Here is a 21,408-nt window from a genome sequence, read left to right as displayed (position 1 = left end):
CTCCGGCCTGTGCCCTGGCAGTGCCAGCAGAGAGCAGGGCACTGTAGAGCAGAAGGAACCGTGACGGGAAGGTGTGGGCGCGGATAGCAGGGACCGTGGCAGGTTCTGGGAGGTGGGCCGCCCCGCGGGTCCGGCTGGTGCTCGCTACGCCCACAGGACGAGCGAGGGCTCCGCCACGCAGGGTCTGCCGCGGGCACGGCCGCTGCTGGACAGTCAGAAGCGGGTTTTCTCAGTGCGCGGTTCTCAGTCGCTTTAGTTTAAAAGTCTGCGCTGAGTTTGCACTGCCCGTCGGGAGCGCCTTTCCCTGAGTTTTGGTACTGCCATTCCGCAGCACCCTGAATGCGGAGCGCCCTTCCTCGCTGACCGATGCAGTAACGCTCTTGAGCCCACGGACAGGCTTCCACGTGAGAGTTTTGTAACCAGGCCCTGACTTTGCTGTTGTTACTTGGACAGATTATGACTCGGATGCCATGAGCAGCTCTTATGAATCGTACGATGAAGAGGAGGAGGACGGGAAGGGGAAGAAAACGCGGCACCAGTGGCCATCGGAGGAGGCCTCCATGGACTTGGTAAAGGACGCCAGGATCTGCGCCTTCCTGCTGCGCAAGAAGCGCTTCGGCCAGTGGACCAAGCTACTCTGCGTCATCAAAGACACCAAACTCCTGGTAAAGCCTTGCGAGGCCGTTGCTCTTGTGTCAAGTCGGTCAGATTTCCTTGGCCGTCCATCTGGATGGAATTTATACTGGGCAGCGCTGACCCGGGCAAGGGCAAAGCGAGGCACAGAGCTCGGTGCCCATGCTGGGTGAGCTCACAGTGCCCCAGGGCCACCCCACAGGCCGTCAGGGTCCGCCCGCTCCCTAGAGCAAGTAGAGGGCAAGCTCTTCCTCTCCCGCCGGGGTCTGCGGTCTGTATCAGTGGAAAGGCACAGTGGAACCTGCCAGAAATCGCAGGATGGATTTTCTCATTTGTAGTGAGTCAGTGGATTCCTCAAAGCCAGGTCAGAAGTGGGAAGGGCAGGCCTTGCGGTTTGGGGGAGCCAGGCCAGGACAGGAAATTCTTTTGGAAAGCTAAGGGCCGGTTCTTTTTCTTTTTCTTTTTTTAATCTGAGAGGCAGAATAGGAAGATAGAGTCTGTAACAGAAGCAGGGCACGGAAAACACAGGCCCTTTGCTGGAGGTGTTGTTCCAACTGGGACTCTATGAAGGAACCAGAACGTTTGAGGATGGTCTGACCCTCCCTCCTTCCCAGCGTTAGAAACCATGGTTGATTCTTAGAATTATGAATTTTAGAGTATGTTTTTTGCTCTTTGTTTTTCCTTCAAATTCACCTTGAGAAAAAAATTCACTCAAAACTAGATCATTAAAACAACACATGAGGAGTTACGTCTCTGTATGTCAGTCGTTAGTGGAGCAGATAACTCTTTTTTACAGTTCCTCTGTGAGTTATGGGAATCTTATTTTACTGGATTCTTAGGACATTGTATATTTTTTAATTAATGGTTTTGCTCAATGTTTTTTTAAAACAGAGAGAGTGCATGTTTTTTCCAAATGTGTGGCCTGAAATCTCCCAAAGTTAGAATATGCCAAGAATGATGCCATGGGGGAATTTTAAAGTAAAGAATGAAAAAAAAAGATGTGAAAGATTAATATGGTGCTTATTAACAACCTGCCGTAATGGCAGCCAGATGTGGACATATTACATAAATGTTTTAAAAATACACAGCCGACTGATGAAAGAGAAGTTTTACAGCAACGACGGGGAGCCTGTGTCGTGTGTGAAGGTCAGCCGCTCCAGGGAGCAGGCGTTCTCACCCCGGCCCAGTGCCCCTCCCCCCACACCGTCTCCTGTCTCCACACCTTTCCCCTCCTTTTCTTCCATTTCCTGCCCGACTTTCATCTTCACAACGAGGATGATCACACCTACGAGGTAGAATAGTTGTAAATATTTAAGAAGAAATTAATGGAAAGCCATGTGAAAGCACCGCTATTCGATAAAGTGCAGAGTCAAAATTAACAGTTACTTTTATTATGAAGGGTGTTTTTTTTGGGGGGGGAGGAGTTCAAAAGTGGCTTATGGTCCAACTGCCCAGATGACCCCTATTGAGACTGAAAAAAATAAAATCAGCCATGACAACAGCAGCAAATGCTTTTCCAGTTTCAACAGTAGAGAAGCCATAGGTGGAGAACAAAGTGCTGGGCTCTTCCCCTAAATGTCCCCAGTCTGTCTTCCCACAGGCACCGCCGCTACCAGCTATTGTATGTCCTTCCAGAAGCTGCTCCTTTCTATGCCCAGGCAGCTCTGTGGTGGACACTGACGTGCCCACGGCCACTTCAGGACTGACGGACCTTGTGCCTCACTTGTAGGGAGGGCTCCTGGCACACAGCTTGCCCAAGGTCATGCTCCCTGTCCCAGGGGGTGTGCATCCGATGTGATGCCCGGATGTGAAGGCCAACCTCACGGGACAACTGTGATGGCGCATTCCGGCTCCGGAGCCCCGGGGTCCCCTTGCCGAGGCCTTGAATGAGCTCGTTGCAGCCTAGCTTCTTCCCCTGCGCAGTGTTGCATCCTGCACCTCCCTCCCTCCTACGGGTGATGCTCTCCAGGGAGCACCGAGTACACGTGCTGCGTGCTGCTCCGTTTCACAGCCAGCTTCCCTGGGAAGCTCACCTGCAAGACCTCCAGCTCGCAGTTGGTCAGGTTCTGATGATACACCCATCCTGAGGCGTTCGACTCAGGGAAAATACAAGCTATAAAACTTTTAATTCCTTCCATCCTGCTGTTTTTCTGTTTTTTTTACTTACTCAGAATGTGAAAAATCTGGTAATTGGTAAACATTCTTAGTAATCTGAGATTAGTTGGTTTTGGTGTATATTTTTTTTTCCTTTTTAGACAAGGCAACCATCAGATGAAATTTTTAAAATTTAAAAAAAAAATTTCTATTTATGTGCCATTCAAGAGCCATGGTTTTGGAGCTGTAAATAATCATTTGTGAAAATAGGTGTCCATTCATTCCTTCATTAACAGATGGCTTAGGGTCAGGAGTGCAGGCCGCGTGTGGTTTGAGCTGGAGTCCTACGTCTACCACGTTCAGGTTGCCTGATTTGGAGCATGTTCCTTAACCAAAGTGACTGGTTACTCAACGTATCCAAGTTAACTTAACCTGCAAACACACATCTGGGATAATTCAATTAGATGTATGAGATGCCACATTTTACTGTTGACACCCAATACTTGCTGGCAGATGTTATTGTTACTAATAATTAAATGTAATTCAAGAAGATAACAATAACTCATTTTACCAATGAGGAAACAGGCTCAGAAAACTTACAAAACTTCCTGGGATCCAGATTAAATTAGTAACAGAAGTAGGACCCAGACACCTGACCTCCTAGACCGTGCGTTTTTCTGAAGGGGTAAGCCTCTGGTCCCCAGTAATGCAATTAAACAATGCAGGGGGGCGGGCGGAGACCTCTGGACAAAGATTTGATCTAGGTTTTACAGATCTCGTTAAGCAAGAAGGATGGTACTAGATCTCAGTTTTAACCACAGCTCGAAATCTTCAGTCAGCGCAGTTGTGTAAATGGAGCAACGTGAGCGTGGGATCCTCCGGTAGTTAGAAAACAAACCTTTGCAGACATTTTTGCATATTACATGTTGATAGTTACACTATGACTAAAATCATTCATGTGACTTTCAGAAAGAGGATAGAGATGAGACAGGCAGATCCCAAGTGGCATAGGTTGTAGAAGAAAGTATCCAAATTACTGTCTGCTCACATTAGGGCTGTGTTGTTCCGGCAAACTTAGTCAATTATATTCCTGTAACTTCATGGACATGCGCGTGTGCTCCGTCAGCAGAGGGACTTTCTGTCTCCCGCTGGGTTACGTCACTGGTGGTCGGTACACTTGGAGGATCCATGGGGAGATGTATTTGCAGGTGCACGGAGGTGATGTGTACGTGGTACGGTGAGTCTGCAGGTCCATTTCCAATCACCGAGCCTCCCCAGATGCCTCGCCATTGCTTCCTTCCGCTCTCATTCTGCCGGACTCTGGCAGTGTCGCTGTTTGCCTTCCTTCTGTCCTAACTGTGGCTTGTCCTGTTGAACGCAGTGCTATAAGAGTTCCAAGGACCAGCAGCCTCAGATGGAACTGCTGCTCCAAGGCTGCAACATCACGTATACCCCGAAGGACAGCAAAAAGAAGAAACACGAGCTGAAAATCACGCAGCCGGGCACAGACCCCCTTGTTCTGGCGGTGCAGAGTAAGGAGCAGGCCGAGCAGTGGCTGAAGGTGAGTTGTGGCGTGTGTTTCTGAGCCCTGTCCATTGCCGGACCTCTTCCTGAGATCTGTTTTTATTTTAATTTGTGTTTTTTCAATCATATGCAAATGTGGATTGACCTGAGTCGTTTGGTCTTTGATAGAGGGATGTTCTGATTACTTTGAGGTTAATTACTTTTAAGTTTTGTTTCCAAAAGGCAATCTGCCTCCCAGTCGCAGGCTGCTTCTAGGACTTTCTCTCTTTGATTTTCTAGTTTCACGTTATTGTGTCTGGACGTACATGATTTTTTATTTATTCAGCTTGGGATTCCATAAGCTTCTGAAATCTGTGGATTGTCATCTTTCTAAGTTTTGGAAAACTTCAGCCATTTCTCTTACAATACAACTTTGCCCCATTTCCTCCCTTCCCCTGACTGCATTTAAATATATGTTAGATTTTCCCCACTATAATCTACTTTTTCTCTTCTCTTTGTATTTACTATCCCTATTCTGAAAAAAACTTTAGTCTAGTTAATTTTTTCTTGTTACTTTCCAGCTCACTATTTCTCTGTGTAGCAGTGCCTGAACTGCTGTTAAATTTGTTCCCTGTTCAGTAGGTTCTTAACTTTGGCTATGGTAGTTTTCTTTCTAGAATTTTCAGTTGTTCCTTTTAAGAATGTTTGTTTGGCTTTTTATGTCTATAACGAGCATGGAACAGGCATGGTTGTTTTGACAGTGGTTTTGGTGGAGTGTGGCAGACCTGCTTCTGTTAACTATTCTTGTTCTTGTTCATGGCATTCTGTCGTGTTGTGTGTCAGATTATCTGGTGATCATTGTATTTTCGAAAATAATTATTTCAACAATTTTTGTATAACAACTTTATTGTGATGGAATTCACATACCATACAGTTTACCCTTCTAAGGTGCGGTTCAGTGGTGTTTAGTATATTCAGAGTTGTGCAACCATCAGCATTATCTAGTTCCAGAACATTCTCATCACCACAAAGAGAAACTCTGTGCTCACTATGCTAACAGTCTCTGCCCCCACCCTGCCCCCAGTCCTAGCCCCCGACAACCACTGGTCTGCTTTTTGTCCCTGTAGGTTGGCCGAGTGTCAACATTGCAAATAAAAACACTCATGCGATATGTGTCCTGTGACTGGCTTCTTTCACTTAGCATAATGTTTTCAAGGTTCATCCATATTGTAAAATGTCTCAGTATTTCATTTCTTGCTGTTGCTTTTTGTGTCATATCTAAGAAACAATTTTTTCATCCGGGGCCCTGAGGACTTACACTTGTTTTCTTCTCATAATTGTCCGTCGTGTTCGCTCTTAAATTTAGCCTGTGATCCTTTTTAAAAATTGACATAAACTGCCATTACCCCATATTGTCATCAACTTACTATTGAGGCTTTCCCTGTTTTGAAACTCTGCTGTAGCATCACAGGTATCTTAAGTAAGGCGCACACCTTTGTCAGGTATGAGAAGCATGGCATGGTGTAACTTCAAGAATCGTGCCAAGTTTGTTTCTCTCGTTTTGGTCTGCAACTTCCATTACCAGCAGCTCTTGCCAAAATTAACTGACTCTGTGTGTGTGTGTGTGTGTGTGTGTGTGTGTGTGTGTGTGTGTGTAGTGTGTGTATGTATACAGATGCCGAAAACATGAGCCATTTTGTAGGGGTCAGTCAGAAGACAAGAGCCAGTATTCCCAGAAACGGAGTGGTCAGGTTTCCTTAAAAAATGTGCAGAGATTGTGTTTCTGGAGATGAGGGCTCGAGTTAAAAGCAAACAGAAATACCACAGAACATATAATAATTTGTTTTTTTGAAGAATCTGTGATTCTGAATTTGGATCCAATTCTCTTAAATACATACTGAACTTCTCATAGAACATAGCTCTTTAAAATGAAATATGTTGATACAAAAACCGCATTTGCAGCTGTTCAAAGAATTTGGGTGATAACCTCTTTATTTATTATTTCTTAATTAACTCTGCAGGGGCAGCGTGGCCGTAAATAGAGAGCAGAGTGGAAGGACAGTTTCATGAGAATAACCTGAAAGACTCCAACTGGCTGGTTGATAAAAAACCATGGCGGTAGAGACCGGCTTATGCTCACTGGTCTTTTCAGTGCGTTTCTCTGTACCTCGGACAGAACTATTGTGTAGGCTGGGGGAAGAGACCTCATGTCCCGGTGTCGGGATGCCGTGGCCTAGCCCGGCCCAGGGGTGTCTGGGTCTCCTGGTCTCTGAGCGCCCATCTGTTTCCTAAGCACTGTGGGGGACGCTGTGTTCCCCACAAGAAATGTAGGTTCTAGCAGGGGAAATTCATCGAGAACACAATCGTAGAATTTATCGAAGTCTAAAGACATGGGTGGAGCTTGTTAGGAAAGCATCTCCAAAAAGGCGATTGTGTGAGTTAGCTTCGATGGCAGGTAATGTTACCTGGCAACTTCAGTGATCACTCTGCTGCCTGAACCTTTGCTGGCAAAACAGGACCTGATAGGGAACAGGAGAGCCAAGGGGACATGGCAGTGACCAGGCGGGAGCGTGAGGAAGTTAGCCGGGTGGTGGTGGGGGAGGCAGTGTTGGTGCTGCAGGCGTGGGTTTTACCCACATGCCCCCTTTTCTAAAAAAAATTTCCACTGAGGATTTCAGAAATCTATGCAGAGGACTGGGGAAACTGTCGTGAATATTTGCTTGTTTTATATGATGGGCTGGTTTCTTTCCTTCAGTTTTTCATTCATTGTTTTCCATAGACAATTTCAAGTCCAATTAATTTCTTCATTCCCTCTTCTCTTTTCCTTTAGTCACACTTAGTTTGAGTTGCACTTATGTGCTGAAAAGCATGGGGGCACCACAAGAAGGTGTAGTTCCTTCTGTGAAAATGAGCACAGCCAAGGAGAAGGAGCAGACCTGTCACGTACAACGCACGTGACCAGTGTCTGACGGGGGACGCATGGCTGTCTGTGGCCCGCGTAGAGGGGTAGCTGTACCACACACTCTATGTGGGAGATCAGAGCAGGCTTCCTGGTCACGTGACAGCTAGGGAGTCCTGTTTCGCCGAGAGAGAAAGCCTCCGTCCTCCGAAGGTGGCACCATGTGACCGCATGCAGGTCGCCTGTAGCAGTCATTGGAGCGGTACTGCCAAAGGGCCTTTAAAAGAGAAACAAAGAAAAAGGAGAGAAAAGAACACAACTGTTTCTTGACTAAAAGCTTTATAGACAGGTTTCTATAGGTTATGTTTGTGAGGTTCAGCCTTTTGGTGTAAAATGAACTTCAGGTTTGTATCATTGACACACACTTTCATTTACTGAATGCTATAATCACAGAAAAAGAGCTCAAGTTTACTTAATGGCTATTCTGGGAGAAGTACTGGGCTGGACACTTTATCATTTCATCTTCACCGTGACACCCCCGCAACCCCCACAGGCATTTTCTGTGCATTTTCTGGAAGAGGGAAGGAAGGCTCAAAGTCTAGATGGCTGAGCCTCACATTTGGAGGAAGTGGTAGAATTGGGGCTTAAACCCCAGTTTCTGACACAAAAGCCCAGGATTTCCCTTTGCATTATACTCTTTCTCTATAGAAAAGACAAAACCCTGTCTTTAGATCAAATACAATTTGCCTTCTCAGCTAAAGATTTGATAAACGCATTGGGGAGGTGAGGGAATAAAGACCCTACTACAATGTGAGATTAGCAGAAACGGGAACTGAGAGAGAAGCTAGCATTTTCCCCTTCGAGGTGTGCAGAAGGCACGCTCGGTGGGTTGACGTCACCTTTGGTTATGGTTTCACACCTAAAAATCAACAAGGACAAAAACATTACAGCAAGCTCTCTAGGTTTTTGTCGTTTTCTTTTTCCCTGTTTTAGTCTCAAATGTGGACATAGCTCCATTTTTTTTTCATAAAACAGCTGAGCAGCAAAATGACTGGAAACACTGGTCTGTCAGCCCCTGGCTCTAATCCCAAGACCAGTGGGAGCCAAGTGAGTTTGGATGTGTCTGTTGAGATCATCTTGCAAAATTACTACACAGATATCTGGGACTGGGGTGTTTCTTTTCTGCCCAGTAGGCATTGGGTTGAACTCAAACTGCAGCTTCATTCCAAAAAGAATAGAAGACATTTTGAAAGATTTGCCTGCTAACTTTTCTGTTACAAGAAAGTAAGTTCCACCGACCTGGGAACTTTGTCTGTCATAGGTACTGCATATCCCCATTTATCAGAACTATGCCCAGCTCACTGCAGGAGCTCGGTAACGGTGGATGGGACAGTGGATGCCCGTTGGGTGGCTGTGAATGTCACTAGTACCTAGGACCACTGCCTGTGTGCTGCAGACCCCCCATCTGTAAGTCTGGGCTCTCGATCCAAACCATGGGGTGCGCACAGGATGACGGTGTGGGTGTAACAGCAGCCACCATCGTGAGCCTACACCTGCTGGATGCTGGCTTGGCTTTGTGCACACAGAGTCTCCCTTTCTCCTAATTCAGCCACATAGTTAAATAGCAGGACAGGTCATCTTGACGCTCCTTGCTTTGCTAGTGAGGAGACTGAGGCTCAGAGTGGTTACGACTTCCAGCTAGTAACGGATGTACAGTAGCACCTCGGTTTTCCAGCGTCTCCGTTGACGAACATTTCGGTTTACGAATGCCGTAAACCCGGAGGTAAATGCTTCGGTTTTCGAACACATCTCGGAAATCGATCGTGTAACGCGGCTTCCACTAAGTGCAAGAGCCTGAGGCCTCGCTGTCGGCTGTTTTCGACGTTTCAGAACTCAAACGGCCTTCCGGAACGGATTACGTTAAAAAACCAAGGTACCACTGTACTTGCCTCTCTAGTCACTGAGAAACCAGCAGTCAGAGAGGAGCGTTCTCAGATTCCCACCGCCCAATGCACTAGCCCTTCTGCGTCCCCCTCCTGCCTCTGGAAAATCCTGGCTTTGCTCCTCTCCTCCCTAGGTCCCTAGGTGTCCCCCAAGTCGTGCTCCCTACCGCCTCCCCAGACAGGCCCACCTGCAGGGCTGTCTGCCAGCTCTCCACACTCCCTGCTCCTTGGAGGTGCACTCTCCTGGTTTGCGCCCACCTCCCTGTCCATCCCAGTCCGGCTCCCGCCAGCCTCCCTCCTATGGCCCACCCCACATGCTAACTGGCCTTCAGTCCTTCTCCTGGATGTGGGTTCCTTTGTCTCCCACTCCCTGCCGGTGACTCATCCATCCCTTCCAGGATGAACGGCAGCCTTTTGCTGTTATTTCTAGCTTCAGCTGGAAATTTGCCTCCAAGCGTACCCACCTCACTTCTCTTCCACCCAACTTGTTTCTGACTCCTCCACCTGAGGAGATGGCATCCCCCGGCGGCTCAGAACGGAGCCCAGGCGGCCCCTGGACGTAGCCCTCTCCCTCATGGCCCACATGCGGTCCATCAGCAGGGCCTGTTGGGTCTCCCTCCAGGACACGTGGCGAGCCCTGCTCCCCCTGCTCCGCTGGCTGCGCCGCGCTCGCTCTGCCCACATGCACCGTCTTCATCCGCGGCTCTGCAGCAGTGGCCTAGAGCTCATTTTCCTGGCGCCTGATCCTTCTTTCCTCCCACAACAATGAGAGGGCTCTCTACAGCCTTGTAATCATTGAATGTTCATTGTTATGTTTTAGGCATTTACTTTTTATAAGGGGTACTATTGCATCTGCACTTTTCAGACGGGAAAGCTGGAGCACAGAACAGCTCATTGGTTTGGCCGAGGTGAAAGCCAGGATGAGACCCAGGCAGGCAGGCGCTGGAGCCCCGGGCCCCTGACCTCTGTGCTGTGTGGCTCCCCTCGGAGGATTCCGCCAGTCCTCTCCTGGAGGGGCGCCCCCACTTCCTCATCGCGCTCTTACAAAATGCGGTCTCCTTGCCAGGCCTGAGGGCTCCACGTGACCTGGCTCCTGCTGGCCTCGGCCACCCCGTCTCCTGCCACACGGCACTCTGCATTGTCCTTAAACATTTCACGTCCAGCACAGGCCTTTGTACCTGCTGCCCCGACTGCCGATAGCTTTCCAACGGCTCTCGACATGTCGGATCCTACTGGCCATTCAGCTTGCAGGTCAGCCCAGTGAGGCCGCTGTTGACTCCTCGGTCTAAATCAGCCACGCCTGTTTGTTCAAGACTACCTTCATTCTCGGTAGCACTTCCTGCTGCGGTCTTAGGTTACCTTCATTTCCCGGTGATAACGCATTGTTTACTGTAGCTCATCTTACTGGGGTGGAAACCCCTGAGAGCAGGCCTGTCCTATACATTGTTCCCTTCTGGCCCAGAACGCATGTCAGCACAGGAGTGGGTGTATGTTCGGGGAGTGGATACGTGAGTGAGTGAACAAATGAGTGCCCGGCATCCTGGAACTTAACGCCAGGTGCTTGGGACCCCACGGATTTTCCTGCCGCACCCCACGCCTCTGTCCATCTCAAGCTTCGGCCCCTGCAAGCGTCTCTGCTTTGGGACATACTCAAAACTGTCGGCACTTCTTCCAGGTGATCAAGGAAGTCTACAGCGGCGGCAGTGGGCCCGTGGATTCCGAGTGTCCGCCCCCATCCAGCTCCCCGGTGCACAAGGCAGAACTGGAGAAGGTAAGGGGCGTATTCTTTCTGGGAACAGTAGCCTTACAGAGGAGGTAGGCCTCCCTCAAAGTTTTGATAATATTCTCTGAGAATTCCAGGCCTTCTAGTTGAAAAAGAAAGAACAAAGAATGCAACCCTTCCTGTGCCTTTCACGTGCCCACTCTTCCCGAAGCTGGCGTCAGTCATTTTCCAGGCTGCACGGTTGGTTGTATTATTCCCAGCTGGCGGTGAGGAAATGGCCTTGGAGGTGTCAGGGCCTTGCTCACGGCCACCTCGCTGTCCACGGCGGAGTGAAATCTGAATGCCGGTCTCTGCGCTTTTGGAATACAGCAGGCACTGCATCATCCGTGTACCTTCCCGAGGGCTGATTCCCGACAGACAGGAGACTGTCGTGTCCCTCTGTGCTCTACTCATTTCACTTGTAGAGGGCCCAGGGAGAACGCGGCAGTGGGGCACGCGTGAGCCCTCTTGCCAGAAATGTATGAACCCGTCGCTGCCATGACACACGCCCAGCTCTCTCTGATTGTGCTTTATTTGTCTACACTTAACAAAGATTTCGTTTCTGTAGAGCTCCTGGCTTCCTGCCATGCAGTGTTCCGTAGGCAGCCTGTGTCTCAGGAACTTTCTGTGTCCTCCCCGTTGAGCCGCCCCCTTTTTGTTTATTCTTGTTTTAGTCAGAGTTCTACAGAGGAACAGAACCAACGGTGGTGTGTGTGTGCATGTGTGTATGTATATGTAGGTATATGTATGCATGTGTGTGTCTGTGTATATATGATTTACATAAGGAATTTATGTATAAGGTTTATAATAAGGAATTGGCTTATGTGATTTGGAGAGGCTGGCAAGTCCAAAATCTGCAGTGTGGGCCAGCAGATGAATTCTGAAGGCCATCTGCGGGAGAATTCCGCCTTGATCCGGGAGGCTGGTTTTTTTGTTCTCGCCAGGCCTTCAACTGGCTAGTGAGACCCAGCACGCCAGGGAGGGCAATCTGCTTTACTCAGTTCACTGATGTAACTGTTCGTCTCATCCAAAAACACCCTCAAGTTGACACATAAAATTAACCTCACAACCCTCACCCTGATATTGCAGGCGTGTTTCCTTTTTTTCCTGATTACAAAACTAATCCTTGCTTGCTGTAGAAAATCCAAAAAGTTCAGAGAAACACAAAGAGGAGCCCACCCTACAGAGGAGGCAGCTCGTCTCCACACCAGTTTTTTCATGTTTCTTGGATAATCTGATGGCATAAAAATTTTTATGCTGCTTTATTCCCACTTTATATTATTACCAATTTTCTAGGTTTTTGAAAGCTTATAACAAGTAATACATTTTTGTATTTTCATCAGCTGAATAATATCAAATGTGTGTGACTCTACTATCATTTATATCCCCCTACACCCCTGGCCAAATTAGGCCTATTATTGGTCATTTAAAGCAACCTGGCGTCTTTTGAGTAAGTCTTGGCTGCTTCTCTGTTACCGGAGAATCAACTCCTAGAAGCTGGATTACTAGACCAAAGCATAGAATTTTTCTGGAAAGATTCTGATTCACGTTGCTAAGCAAATTGCTTTCCAGAAAGGCTGCCGGGCGTTCAGTTCCCGTCCTCAGTGCACCAGAGTTCCCCTTCCCCCCCATGGGACTGGCAGTCGTCTCTCACTTATCTGGGTTCCTGAGTCTGTGCTGGGCCTGGCCACACCTGTTGACCTGGTTCCCAGGAGCACTTCCCCGCCGAGAAGTGGGCAGCACTGCCTTTCAGTCACTGTCACTGGGACTTGGTCCATCCTGGCTTCTCGGTGAACGCCACCAGTGCTCTCACCGTGGCTCTTCCCAGCACCGCTGTGGGCCTGCAACCACTGCCTGCCGTCCTCGCCAGCGTTGCTCGGACCTCCCCACTGAGTGGAGCACGTGTGCTCCCCGGTCCTGGCATTTCCCGGGTACTTCGTTTGTCTCCCTGCTGGCCAGTCTCTGTGGCCCTGGGATGTAACGCAGGGTGTCTGAGGAGGGGCATTTTGGGGCTCATGTCCCCCACTGTGACCCCACCACAGGCTCTTTGGTGGGAAGGGAAGGATTCCAGCTGTAAACAATGTCTCTTCTTCACACACCAACCTACAGTGCTACCTATGCTCCTGAAATCCAGATACAAGGCCTAAAGTAATTGCAAGTATTCCAGTGCCCAGTGGTGGTTTTAATAGTAACTTGTCTGTCTGTGTGCACAGTCTAAGTATTTTTATTATAAGCAGATACTTGACACTTGACCAATTATTGGTAAATGACAAGAGGAAATTAAATGACTCATGTATAGTATTTCTTTCTGGAAGTGTAACATGCCTTGGTAAGGGGGAATATTTTTTGTGATCCTAATATTTTTTCAAAATTATTTGTAAGAAAGTGATTTGAAGGAATAGGCATGGTACTATAGCGGGTGTTTGTATAACCTCTGAGTGTCTTCTTTGTCCTTTTGATGTTTTTCAAGCTTTTGATAACAAGCCAGGCAAAGAGTCTGTGTTATAGTTCAGCCCTAACTATCCTGGATTGTTGTGAATTTGGCCCACATTTTCTTTCAGCTTTGAGATAACTTTTGATGCATCACTTGGCCGGTGTGACCACTGTGAGATAACTTAATCCTTCTTATCCTCCCAGAAACTGTCCTCAGAGAGACCAAGCTCAGATGGGGAGGGAGCCATAGAAAACGGAATCACTGCATGTAATGGGAAAGAACAAGGTGAGTTCTGCTTGTGCCAAAAATGCATAAACTGAAAACAAAAAACCAAAATCTGAAGCACCACGGCCGGTTCTGTGAACTCTGAGGATGTGAAAAATCTCCTTGGTGATTCAGTCACGCAGATGTCATCATCCTGTATTAGAAATCCAGAGCAAACCCCTTCAGTTGCCAACCGACAGAATGTTGGCCTAGGTTTTACCTACTGTTTTCCTAGGTGCCCTGCGTTTTTTTTTTAATTTATTCGCAGCGGGTTATTTCCTCACTTGATTGAGGCCAGAGACGAATCTGCAGTGGGGACCCGCTGGCGTCTGGCTCGGGGAACTGACTTTCACTGAAAGAGACCGGAACCCACAGCCTGTCCTATCGCTGCCTTCGCCTGATCTTGAGCAAGGTTTCTCTCTGAGGACGAGCCTCAGTTTCCCCACCTTTAAAATGAGGAGGCCAGACTCGCAGATTTCTGAAGTCTTTTTAAAAAAGATTTTCTGAAATGTATTTTACCTTCATTAAAAAGTTTGTTTTTTTCCCCAATTGTGGTAAAATACACATAACCTAAAATTTACCATCTGAACCATTTTTCGGTGTTCAGGTCGGTGGCATTAAGTACGTTCATGATGTCGTGCAGCCGTCACCACCGTCATCTCCAGAGCTTTGTCATCTCCCCAAACTGAAACTCTGTCCCCCCAAAAACACGAGCTCCCTACTCCTCTCCCCAGCCCCGGGCGCCCACCAGTCTTTCTGTCTGTATGAATTTGACTCCTAGGGACCTCATCAAGTGGAATCACGGTATTCGTCCTTGGGTGTCTGGCTGATTTCCTGGGCCTAATGTCCTCTAGCTTCATCCGTGTTGTAGCAGGTGTCAGAATTCACTTCCTTTTTAAGGCTGAAGACCAGTCCATGGTGTGGATGGACCACATTCTGACATCCTTCATCAGCTGATGGACACTTGGGTTGTGTCCACCTTTTGGCTACTGTGAATAATACTGCTAGGAACATGGGTGTGCAAATGCTGAATTCTGTTTTTGGAGTCTCTTTATGGAGGTATACGTTACGTACAGTAAAATTCACCCTTTGGGGCATACGGTTCTTTGGGTTTTGATGAACACTCACTGGCCTGTAACTGTAGCCACAATCAAGACGTGGACCATTTCTTTCATCCCCAAACATTCCCTTCTCCCTTTGTGTCACCTCCCCCTCCGCCTCTCCCCTGCCCCTGGCCACCGCTGATCTGTTCTCTGCCCTTTACCAGAATGTCCTGTGAGTGGAATCGTGCTGTAGCCTTGGGGGCCTGGCTTCGTTGGCGTCGCGTAATGCATTTGAGACGCGTCGCTGTTGTCGCGTGCTCGGCAGTCGGCTCCTGTGTGGCTGAGCCGCACGGCAGTGTGTGGATGTGCCAGTGAGCTCGTCCTTCACCAGCTCACGGGTGTTCACAGTTCTGAGCTGTTGTGAGTTAAGCTGTTGTAGACACTCACTGTCAGGATTTTGCATGAACGCATTTTCATTTCTCATGGTGAAATGCCTCGAGTGGGATTCCTCGGTCATGTTCGTCCTCACCAGCCTTGGTGTTGCCGTTTTTGTTTTGTGTCATTCTTTTTATGTTGACCATTGAATAGGTGTGTAGTGGTATGTAATTGTGGCTTTAGCTTGCATTTCCCTAATGACTAACAACACTGACCATGTTTTAATGGGCTTATTTGCCATCCTGGTTTTTACCTTTGGTAAAATGCCTATTCAAATCTTTTGCGCATATTTTTATTGGGTCATTAGTTCTTCTTCTTGACGGCTGAGTTCTTTATATATTCTGCATACAACTGCTTTCTCAGATGTGTTCTGCACATAATTTCCTCACAGTTTGTGGGCTGAGAGGAGAGGTGGGTCTTGGGTAGCAGGGACAGGCGCTCTGCTTGGACCTTGGTTTCCCGAGTGAGCGACTGCCCAGCCCGCTAACCTGCACCCTGTCACTAGCACGGAACAGGCATCTCCCAGGTCTGAAAAAGTCACCTTACACCAAATAGCAACCCAGGCCATTAAGACTCTTGGAACCCAGATCATCTGGACGATTGTGATATTACAAGGTTCACTCCAAAAGGTCATGGTCTCTGCTTTTGCCCGTGTGATTTTCTAACCCTGTCATGTCTGCATATAATTTTAGTCCTCTCCATCGGAAGTTACCCAGTGGAAGGTATTATCTGTCGTCCGCAGGGCATAGGGTGTGTAATCAAAGGCAGGAAAGCTGTGTTTGAGTTTTGCCCTGAAGTCGACTAACCTACAATCTCCGGGTGCCTGCCTCGATGTTGAGGTGCAGATGTTGCTTCGGTTTGTCTCTTTCCTTGTTGACTGTCTCCCTCCCCCACCCCCGCATCCCTGTGTAAAATTAAGTTATACAGGATGAATGTCTCTGGGTGTACATGTAAGGGAATAAATCTATATCTAAAATCCTCCTTTTTTAAAAACAGGAGCAGCCTTCTGTGCTTTGTAAAGGTGACCTTGGTTCAAACATTCTCTCGCCTGGCATGGTGCTTTGTGTGTAGTAGACACTCCTGAAGGAAGTTGAGTTTCCACACATCCTGACCATCTCTCTTAGCTTTTATCCTTGCTTCTCATACTTAACCGATTTGCAGCTGAGGGGTGTCAGTAAAGGTCCCTTTATCCCAGCCATGTCGTGACTCAGACAAATTGCTGGCCACAGAAAAAATCCTGAACTCGCACAGTTTCTCCTAAACGTTAGACGCTCCATTGAACATGGAAACAATCCGGACGCCATGTGGCCAAAGCCACAGGGAATGACTGTAAAACTTGTTTCTTCTCTCAAGGTGACAGTCCCCAATATTTAATAAATTAATGCAGCGTGAGTTTTTGTGGGATAGAAAACATCCTACTGCCACTGTGATTGATGTCGGTGAAGGGAGTCGAGGACCTGGTACTAATTCACATGGAAGCTTTGACTGTCCCCAACGAGCACGGCACACGTTTAAGTTTCATCATGTGTAATGGCTCTGTCACTAGGCTCAGTGGATAGATACTCCGATGATATTAACCCGTGTCCCCAATAGCTGGCACATAGCAGGTGCTCAGTAAGTAAACTTGGGTGAAAGAAACTTAGCTATGTCTTAGGGTTTATTTTGATATTTCTCCAATTAAAGTCTATAAAGAAAATATGATTTTTGTTGTCATTGTTATTCTTCACAGTTAAGAGGAAAAAAAGTTCCAAATCAGAGGGCAAGGGCACAGTATCAAAAGTCACTGGAAAGAAAATCACCAAGATCATCGGTCTAGGGAAGAAAAAGCCGTCAACAGACGAGCAGACCTCCTCAGCTGAGGAAGACGTCCCGACCTGCGGTAAGACGCGGATTTACCCCGTGTGCGCGGCGTTCCTCTCCCCGGGAACTGCCCTGTTCCGCGTCCGGCTCAGTCTCATTCATTTGGGCTCTTTTGGATCAGGCCTGTCATTTGAATTTGCGGGAAGTGTTTTACATTTCTACTGTTTTTAATAAAAGACTTTGCAGGGGTTTGAGATGATCGCTGAGGTTCCCTCAAGATGAAAAACAAAGTCTCTCTTTGATCCCGTGAAGTTCTCCCAAATTCCTTTTCAGCGTTTTTGAACTGGAATGTATGCACAGGCCGCTGGCCCGCGCTGCAGGGGGTATAAAGGAGGGCCAGACATTTATGGGATGGAAACCAGTTCTTCCCTGGGGCTAAAGTAGTAAAACCACATTTTGCTGTCATGCTCCATTTCTCAAATTCCAGTTTCCAACCCAGTTAGACTGGACAGTTATTCCAGTCTAACTGACCATCTCCCTCCCCATTCTTTCCTCGGTAGTTGCGGGGCAGCTGCTGTTTGTCAGGACTGTGTGAGCGCGTGGCGTGTGGTGGTGACCAAGACAGTCCCCGCCCTCCCAGCGCGTCCAGTCTGGGAACAAAAGGGGCCCGAAGCGAGTGATCACGGAGATAAACGCGGAACTAACTGGTCACTAGTGGGAGGGGAAACGGGAGGCAGTGACGCCCGCCGCATGGACAAGTGAGATTTTGCGAAAGTCGTGTTTCCTAAGCAACCAGGTCAGAAGAGCCCGGCAGCGCTTGTAAGGAGCTTAGGAGCCGAATGAGGGATATTTGGTTTCCTTGTATTTCACAGCTGCACGTTCAGCTTTCTGCCTGTAAATCCCAGTTTCTTTTGTTTGTAGCGTCGCTCTGTTTACCTCTGATTCTCTTATTGGGCATCCATTCCGCCCAAAGCATGGGGTTTTATTTGGGGCGTACCCAACGCTGTGCCGTTTAGGTGCTTCCTCAGATGGGCCGTGCACCTGAAGATGAACGTGTTGAAGGGATGCCGGGTCCCATGGTATGAGCTTACGCTGAAAGGATGCCCGGGACGTGGGGGCTGCGGTGCTGGGGGGAGGTCAGGGCTGAGGGGAGGCCAGGTGGGCTTCAGCTCCCTCCTGGCGTTCACAGCCGAGGTCTAGACGGCACGACATAGACCTCGAGTGGACGCGGCGCAGTGTCACCCCAGGTCCTGTTGACGCGGTCGCTGCGGGTTGAGGCCCGAGGCACGATGACGCCAGAGGAGACCGAGGGCCTAGGAGCCTCATGCGTTCAGAGGTCCCTGGACTTGTCCTAACGAAATGGCAGCCGGGTCACGGCAGCGGCTGACTGACGTTCTTCCCACTGCCGTCCGTCCCCGCCTAAATCCGCCTTGCTGCCATTGAACGCGCCGGGACAGGGTTTGAAGGGGAGGGCACAGGAGGGCACAAGGAGCCCACTCACCCTGCTCCCGGCCTCTTCTCGAGCGGCACAAAGCGCGGGTCACGTGGGCTTGTCCCCCGCTTGCCGTTGCCCTGTAGGGGAGGCAGGAGTCAGGGGTGACAAATGGAAAGAGAGAGTCACCCACCCCAAATGACTACATTCTAGGTCAGTGGAGGAAATAGAAATCCTTTCTTGAAAAGCGTTCACATGGAAGGCGGCTCGGAGGCGGTGGTCCAGACGCTCGTTACAAACGGGAACTCTGCAAGCTTGTGGGGCTTGTCCGAGCCCACGGCCTGCTGGGGCAGAGCCAGGCCCGCCGGCCCAACTCTGCCGAGTCCCCATGGCCCACGCCTTCCCCATGTCCCTTAGTGTCCCCCAAACGTGCCCCCTCTGTCCTCTTAAACGGCTTCACTTTGTTGGTGACCAGACACCGCAGGAAGTCCTGCTGTCGGGCGTTTCCTGGGAAACAGCTGCTCCCTCCGAGCAGGGTGGTGTGTCCACGGCCTGTCATTACACTCTGTGGGTTCTGTCACATGCTGAGTGGACAGCTTTTGTCTCTGCGAAGAGAACATCCTCTGCCGCAGATTTTAAAATTGTCATCTCGTTCCTTGCTGGGGCAGGGGCATGGCAGGGGTCTAGAGAAATAAAGGGGAAACGACCATTTTCAGTGATTCGAGTACAGCTGCAGAGTTTCGGGCAGAGAAGGAGCCGGACTGCGGCCATGACACCCACCCGGCCGGCAGAGCCCCTGCAGCTGCCGTTCTTGTGCAGCAGGGACAGGAAGTGCCAAGAGGGTGGGCGGAAGGGCGCCTGGGAGCCCCAGGAGCTGTGTTCATCCCAGCTCTTCTGTGGGGTGCGGCCTGGGCCTCGGGGCCTCTGGCACACAGTGAACATACGGGGGTGCAGTGGGAGATGGTGTTCCGCAGATGCTCCAGCTGTGAGGGATGGGGAGCGAGCGCCACAGGGCCACCGGCAGTGCAGCCAGCCCCTTGGCCACTTCCGCCCCCCCCCCCCCCCACGCCTCACGCCTGTCCTGGGCCTGTGGAGTGAGGCCTTCAGCATCAGCCGGGTCAGCTCTGCTCACAGCCACTTGGATGAGGCATCTGAGGCCAGCACAGACCCCTAAGCAGAGAACCAGCTTCCATTGGTCTCTCTCCGGCGCTTCTGAGTCCCGGAATTATTGTCACTTGATAAACACAGCTGTGGTTATCAGGGCGTGCATGTCACTCTTCCTCTCCTCCCTGTCCCCAGTGCTGTCTGTTGTTTGCACCAGCAGCACACACGCCCCTTGACCGGCCACCAGATGAAGTTGGAAACAGACTGATCGTATCGTGCTTTCAAAGGAAAAAAGCTCTTTGCTGCTCATTTCAGGGCCTCGAACAATCTTGTCTTAAACTTAATTTTCCAACTTTTTCTCCTGTGTTACTGGATTAAGATGCAGATTGCGTTGCTCACCCGTGGTGTCCCCAGCAGCTCACGTGGAGCCTGCAGGTGTAGCAGCAGTTCAGCAAACACCTGCTGATTGAATGAGTTGCCTTAAGCAAATGGCATAACCTTTCTGAGCCTCAGGTTCTTTATCTGCGTAATGGGCTTGATACTTAAACTACTTTGTTTTCATAGGAATTGAAGATAAAATGTATGAATCACTAAGCTCAGTGCCTGCCTTATAATTTATGCTCAGTAAATGGTTGCCACTATCATCCATTTATTTACCCGATGTGCTTTTTAAAAAACTAAGCGTTCCAGACATATTCAAGGCAACATAAGGGCAATGCCAGGTGAGGGGCATAGGTAATAAGAAATATGGAAGCTGAGAGGACGGAAAGATCCCCGGCTGCTCAGATGGAGTCAGGATAACCTGAGCTGGGTTGAAGGACTCACTGGATATTTCTCAGGTCGATTCTAGCTCTAATGTTCTGTGACTTTGGGAAGTCTTCAACATTAGGGCTTTTTAGTGGACAGACAGGAAAGTTACACGCTTCTCACTTCCTATCATAATAACAGATCAGGTGACACTTAATCGAGGGGGAGGAAAGCATTCTTAGTGTGTCACCATGTTAGGTGTTGGCATAGGAGTGTCTTGGCACGTGTGCCTATTAGAGGTGTTTCGGTGTGGGCAGGACCAGGACCAGCTGTTGGCAACATCGACGTGTGGTACCCCTCCCCCACAGCACCCTCTGCTGCTGCTGGGACCCCTTTCCCAGGGCCAGGTCCCCTCAGCTGATTGTAAACCGATTTGCTAAGATAAAGCCAGCAGTTACACTGGGATGAATGTCCTCTCAAAGCCCAGTCGCCTGCCCTGCAGGTGGCAGTTTCCTCTTCTAAAGAGGAGGAGTCAGTGGGCACTTGGCCCCTGCCTGCCCTTCTGCAGCTGTTTGCATTTGAGAGTCACCCTGACTGAGCCCGGAGACGCCAGATATCCCAGCAACTGAACGCTGGAACTTTGGTGTCTGCCCCCTGCTCCTGTGTTTCTGCTTGTTTAATCTCAGCCCAGTTCTAATGAAACCTTGTGTACTCTTGCCGTGGCTTTGCAAGAAACCTTACAGTTCTTTCTTTAGAATTCAGAGCAAACGTAATCTCAAAAAATCAAACTGAAACTCCAAAATTGTTACGATACAACATCCCACCAAAACATGAGAAGTAGGATCTAAAATAAGTGCAACTGCCTTATTTTCCAGTTTATCGAAATGACCTGGGGAGCCTGTGATCCTAGTCAGCCTGAGTGCTTTCTGGAAGAGCCAGTGGGCTGGGCCTGGCTGCGCTTTGTCACCACCTGGTGGTGGCTGTGTGCGTCAGCCGAAATAGTCATGGGTTCCAACAGTGTTAGGAGACACAGGGACCTCCCCTCACTCCGGGTTTGCCCTGGGGTTGTGTGCATTTCCCTGTGTGGCCTCTCCCTTGTCATCACCTTCCTGACCCAGAAAGTAGGAATGGTAGGCCACGGCTTCCATCTGAGCAGAGCCGGGCGCAGTGCTGGGCCAGGGGCCCTGCCACATGTGGGCAGTTGCCGTGGAGTCGACTGTTTAGGAATCCAGAGTGATGATTCTCTTTTCGCTTTTCCCTTTGGGGAACTGTAAGCACATCTGAGGGAGGCGTTAAAATATGGTGATTTTTATAT

The 21,408-nt window shown here is 49.1% G+C and overlaps 1 protein-coding gene across 3 annotated transcripts in view; it reads left to right on the top strand.

Moving 5' to 3' along the window:
* The window catches only part of AFAP1 (actin filament associated protein 1), a 125,986-nt gene that overhangs the window by 70,722 nt on the left and 33,856 nt on the right, over positions 1–21,408 (top strand). For all 3 annotated transcript variants that reach the window (XM_033105959.1, XM_033105958.1, XM_033105960.1), the window contains exons 5-9: positions 454–665; positions 4,109–4,288; positions 10,748–10,843; positions 13,472–13,553; positions 16,740–16,889. In XM_033105959.1, the coding sequence (XP_032961850.1) occupies positions 454–665; positions 4,109–4,288; positions 10,748–10,843; positions 13,472–13,553; positions 16,740–16,889 (720 nt within the window). The remainder of the gene's footprint in view (positions 1–453; positions 666–4,108; positions 4,289–10,747; positions 10,844–13,471; positions 13,554–16,739; positions 16,890–21,408) is intronic.

This window comes from Rhinolophus ferrumequinum, chromosome 5 (assembly GCF_004115265.2).
Source record: "Rhinolophus ferrumequinum isolate MPI-CBG mRhiFer1 chromosome 5, mRhiFer1_v1.p, whole genome shotgun sequence".
Classification (NCBI taxonomy): domain Eukaryota; kingdom Metazoa; phylum Chordata; class Mammalia; order Chiroptera; family Rhinolophidae; genus Rhinolophus; species Rhinolophus ferrumequinum.
The sequence above is the reverse complement of the archived record's forward strand: the minus strand, read 5'-3'. Positions and strand labels throughout refer to the sequence as shown.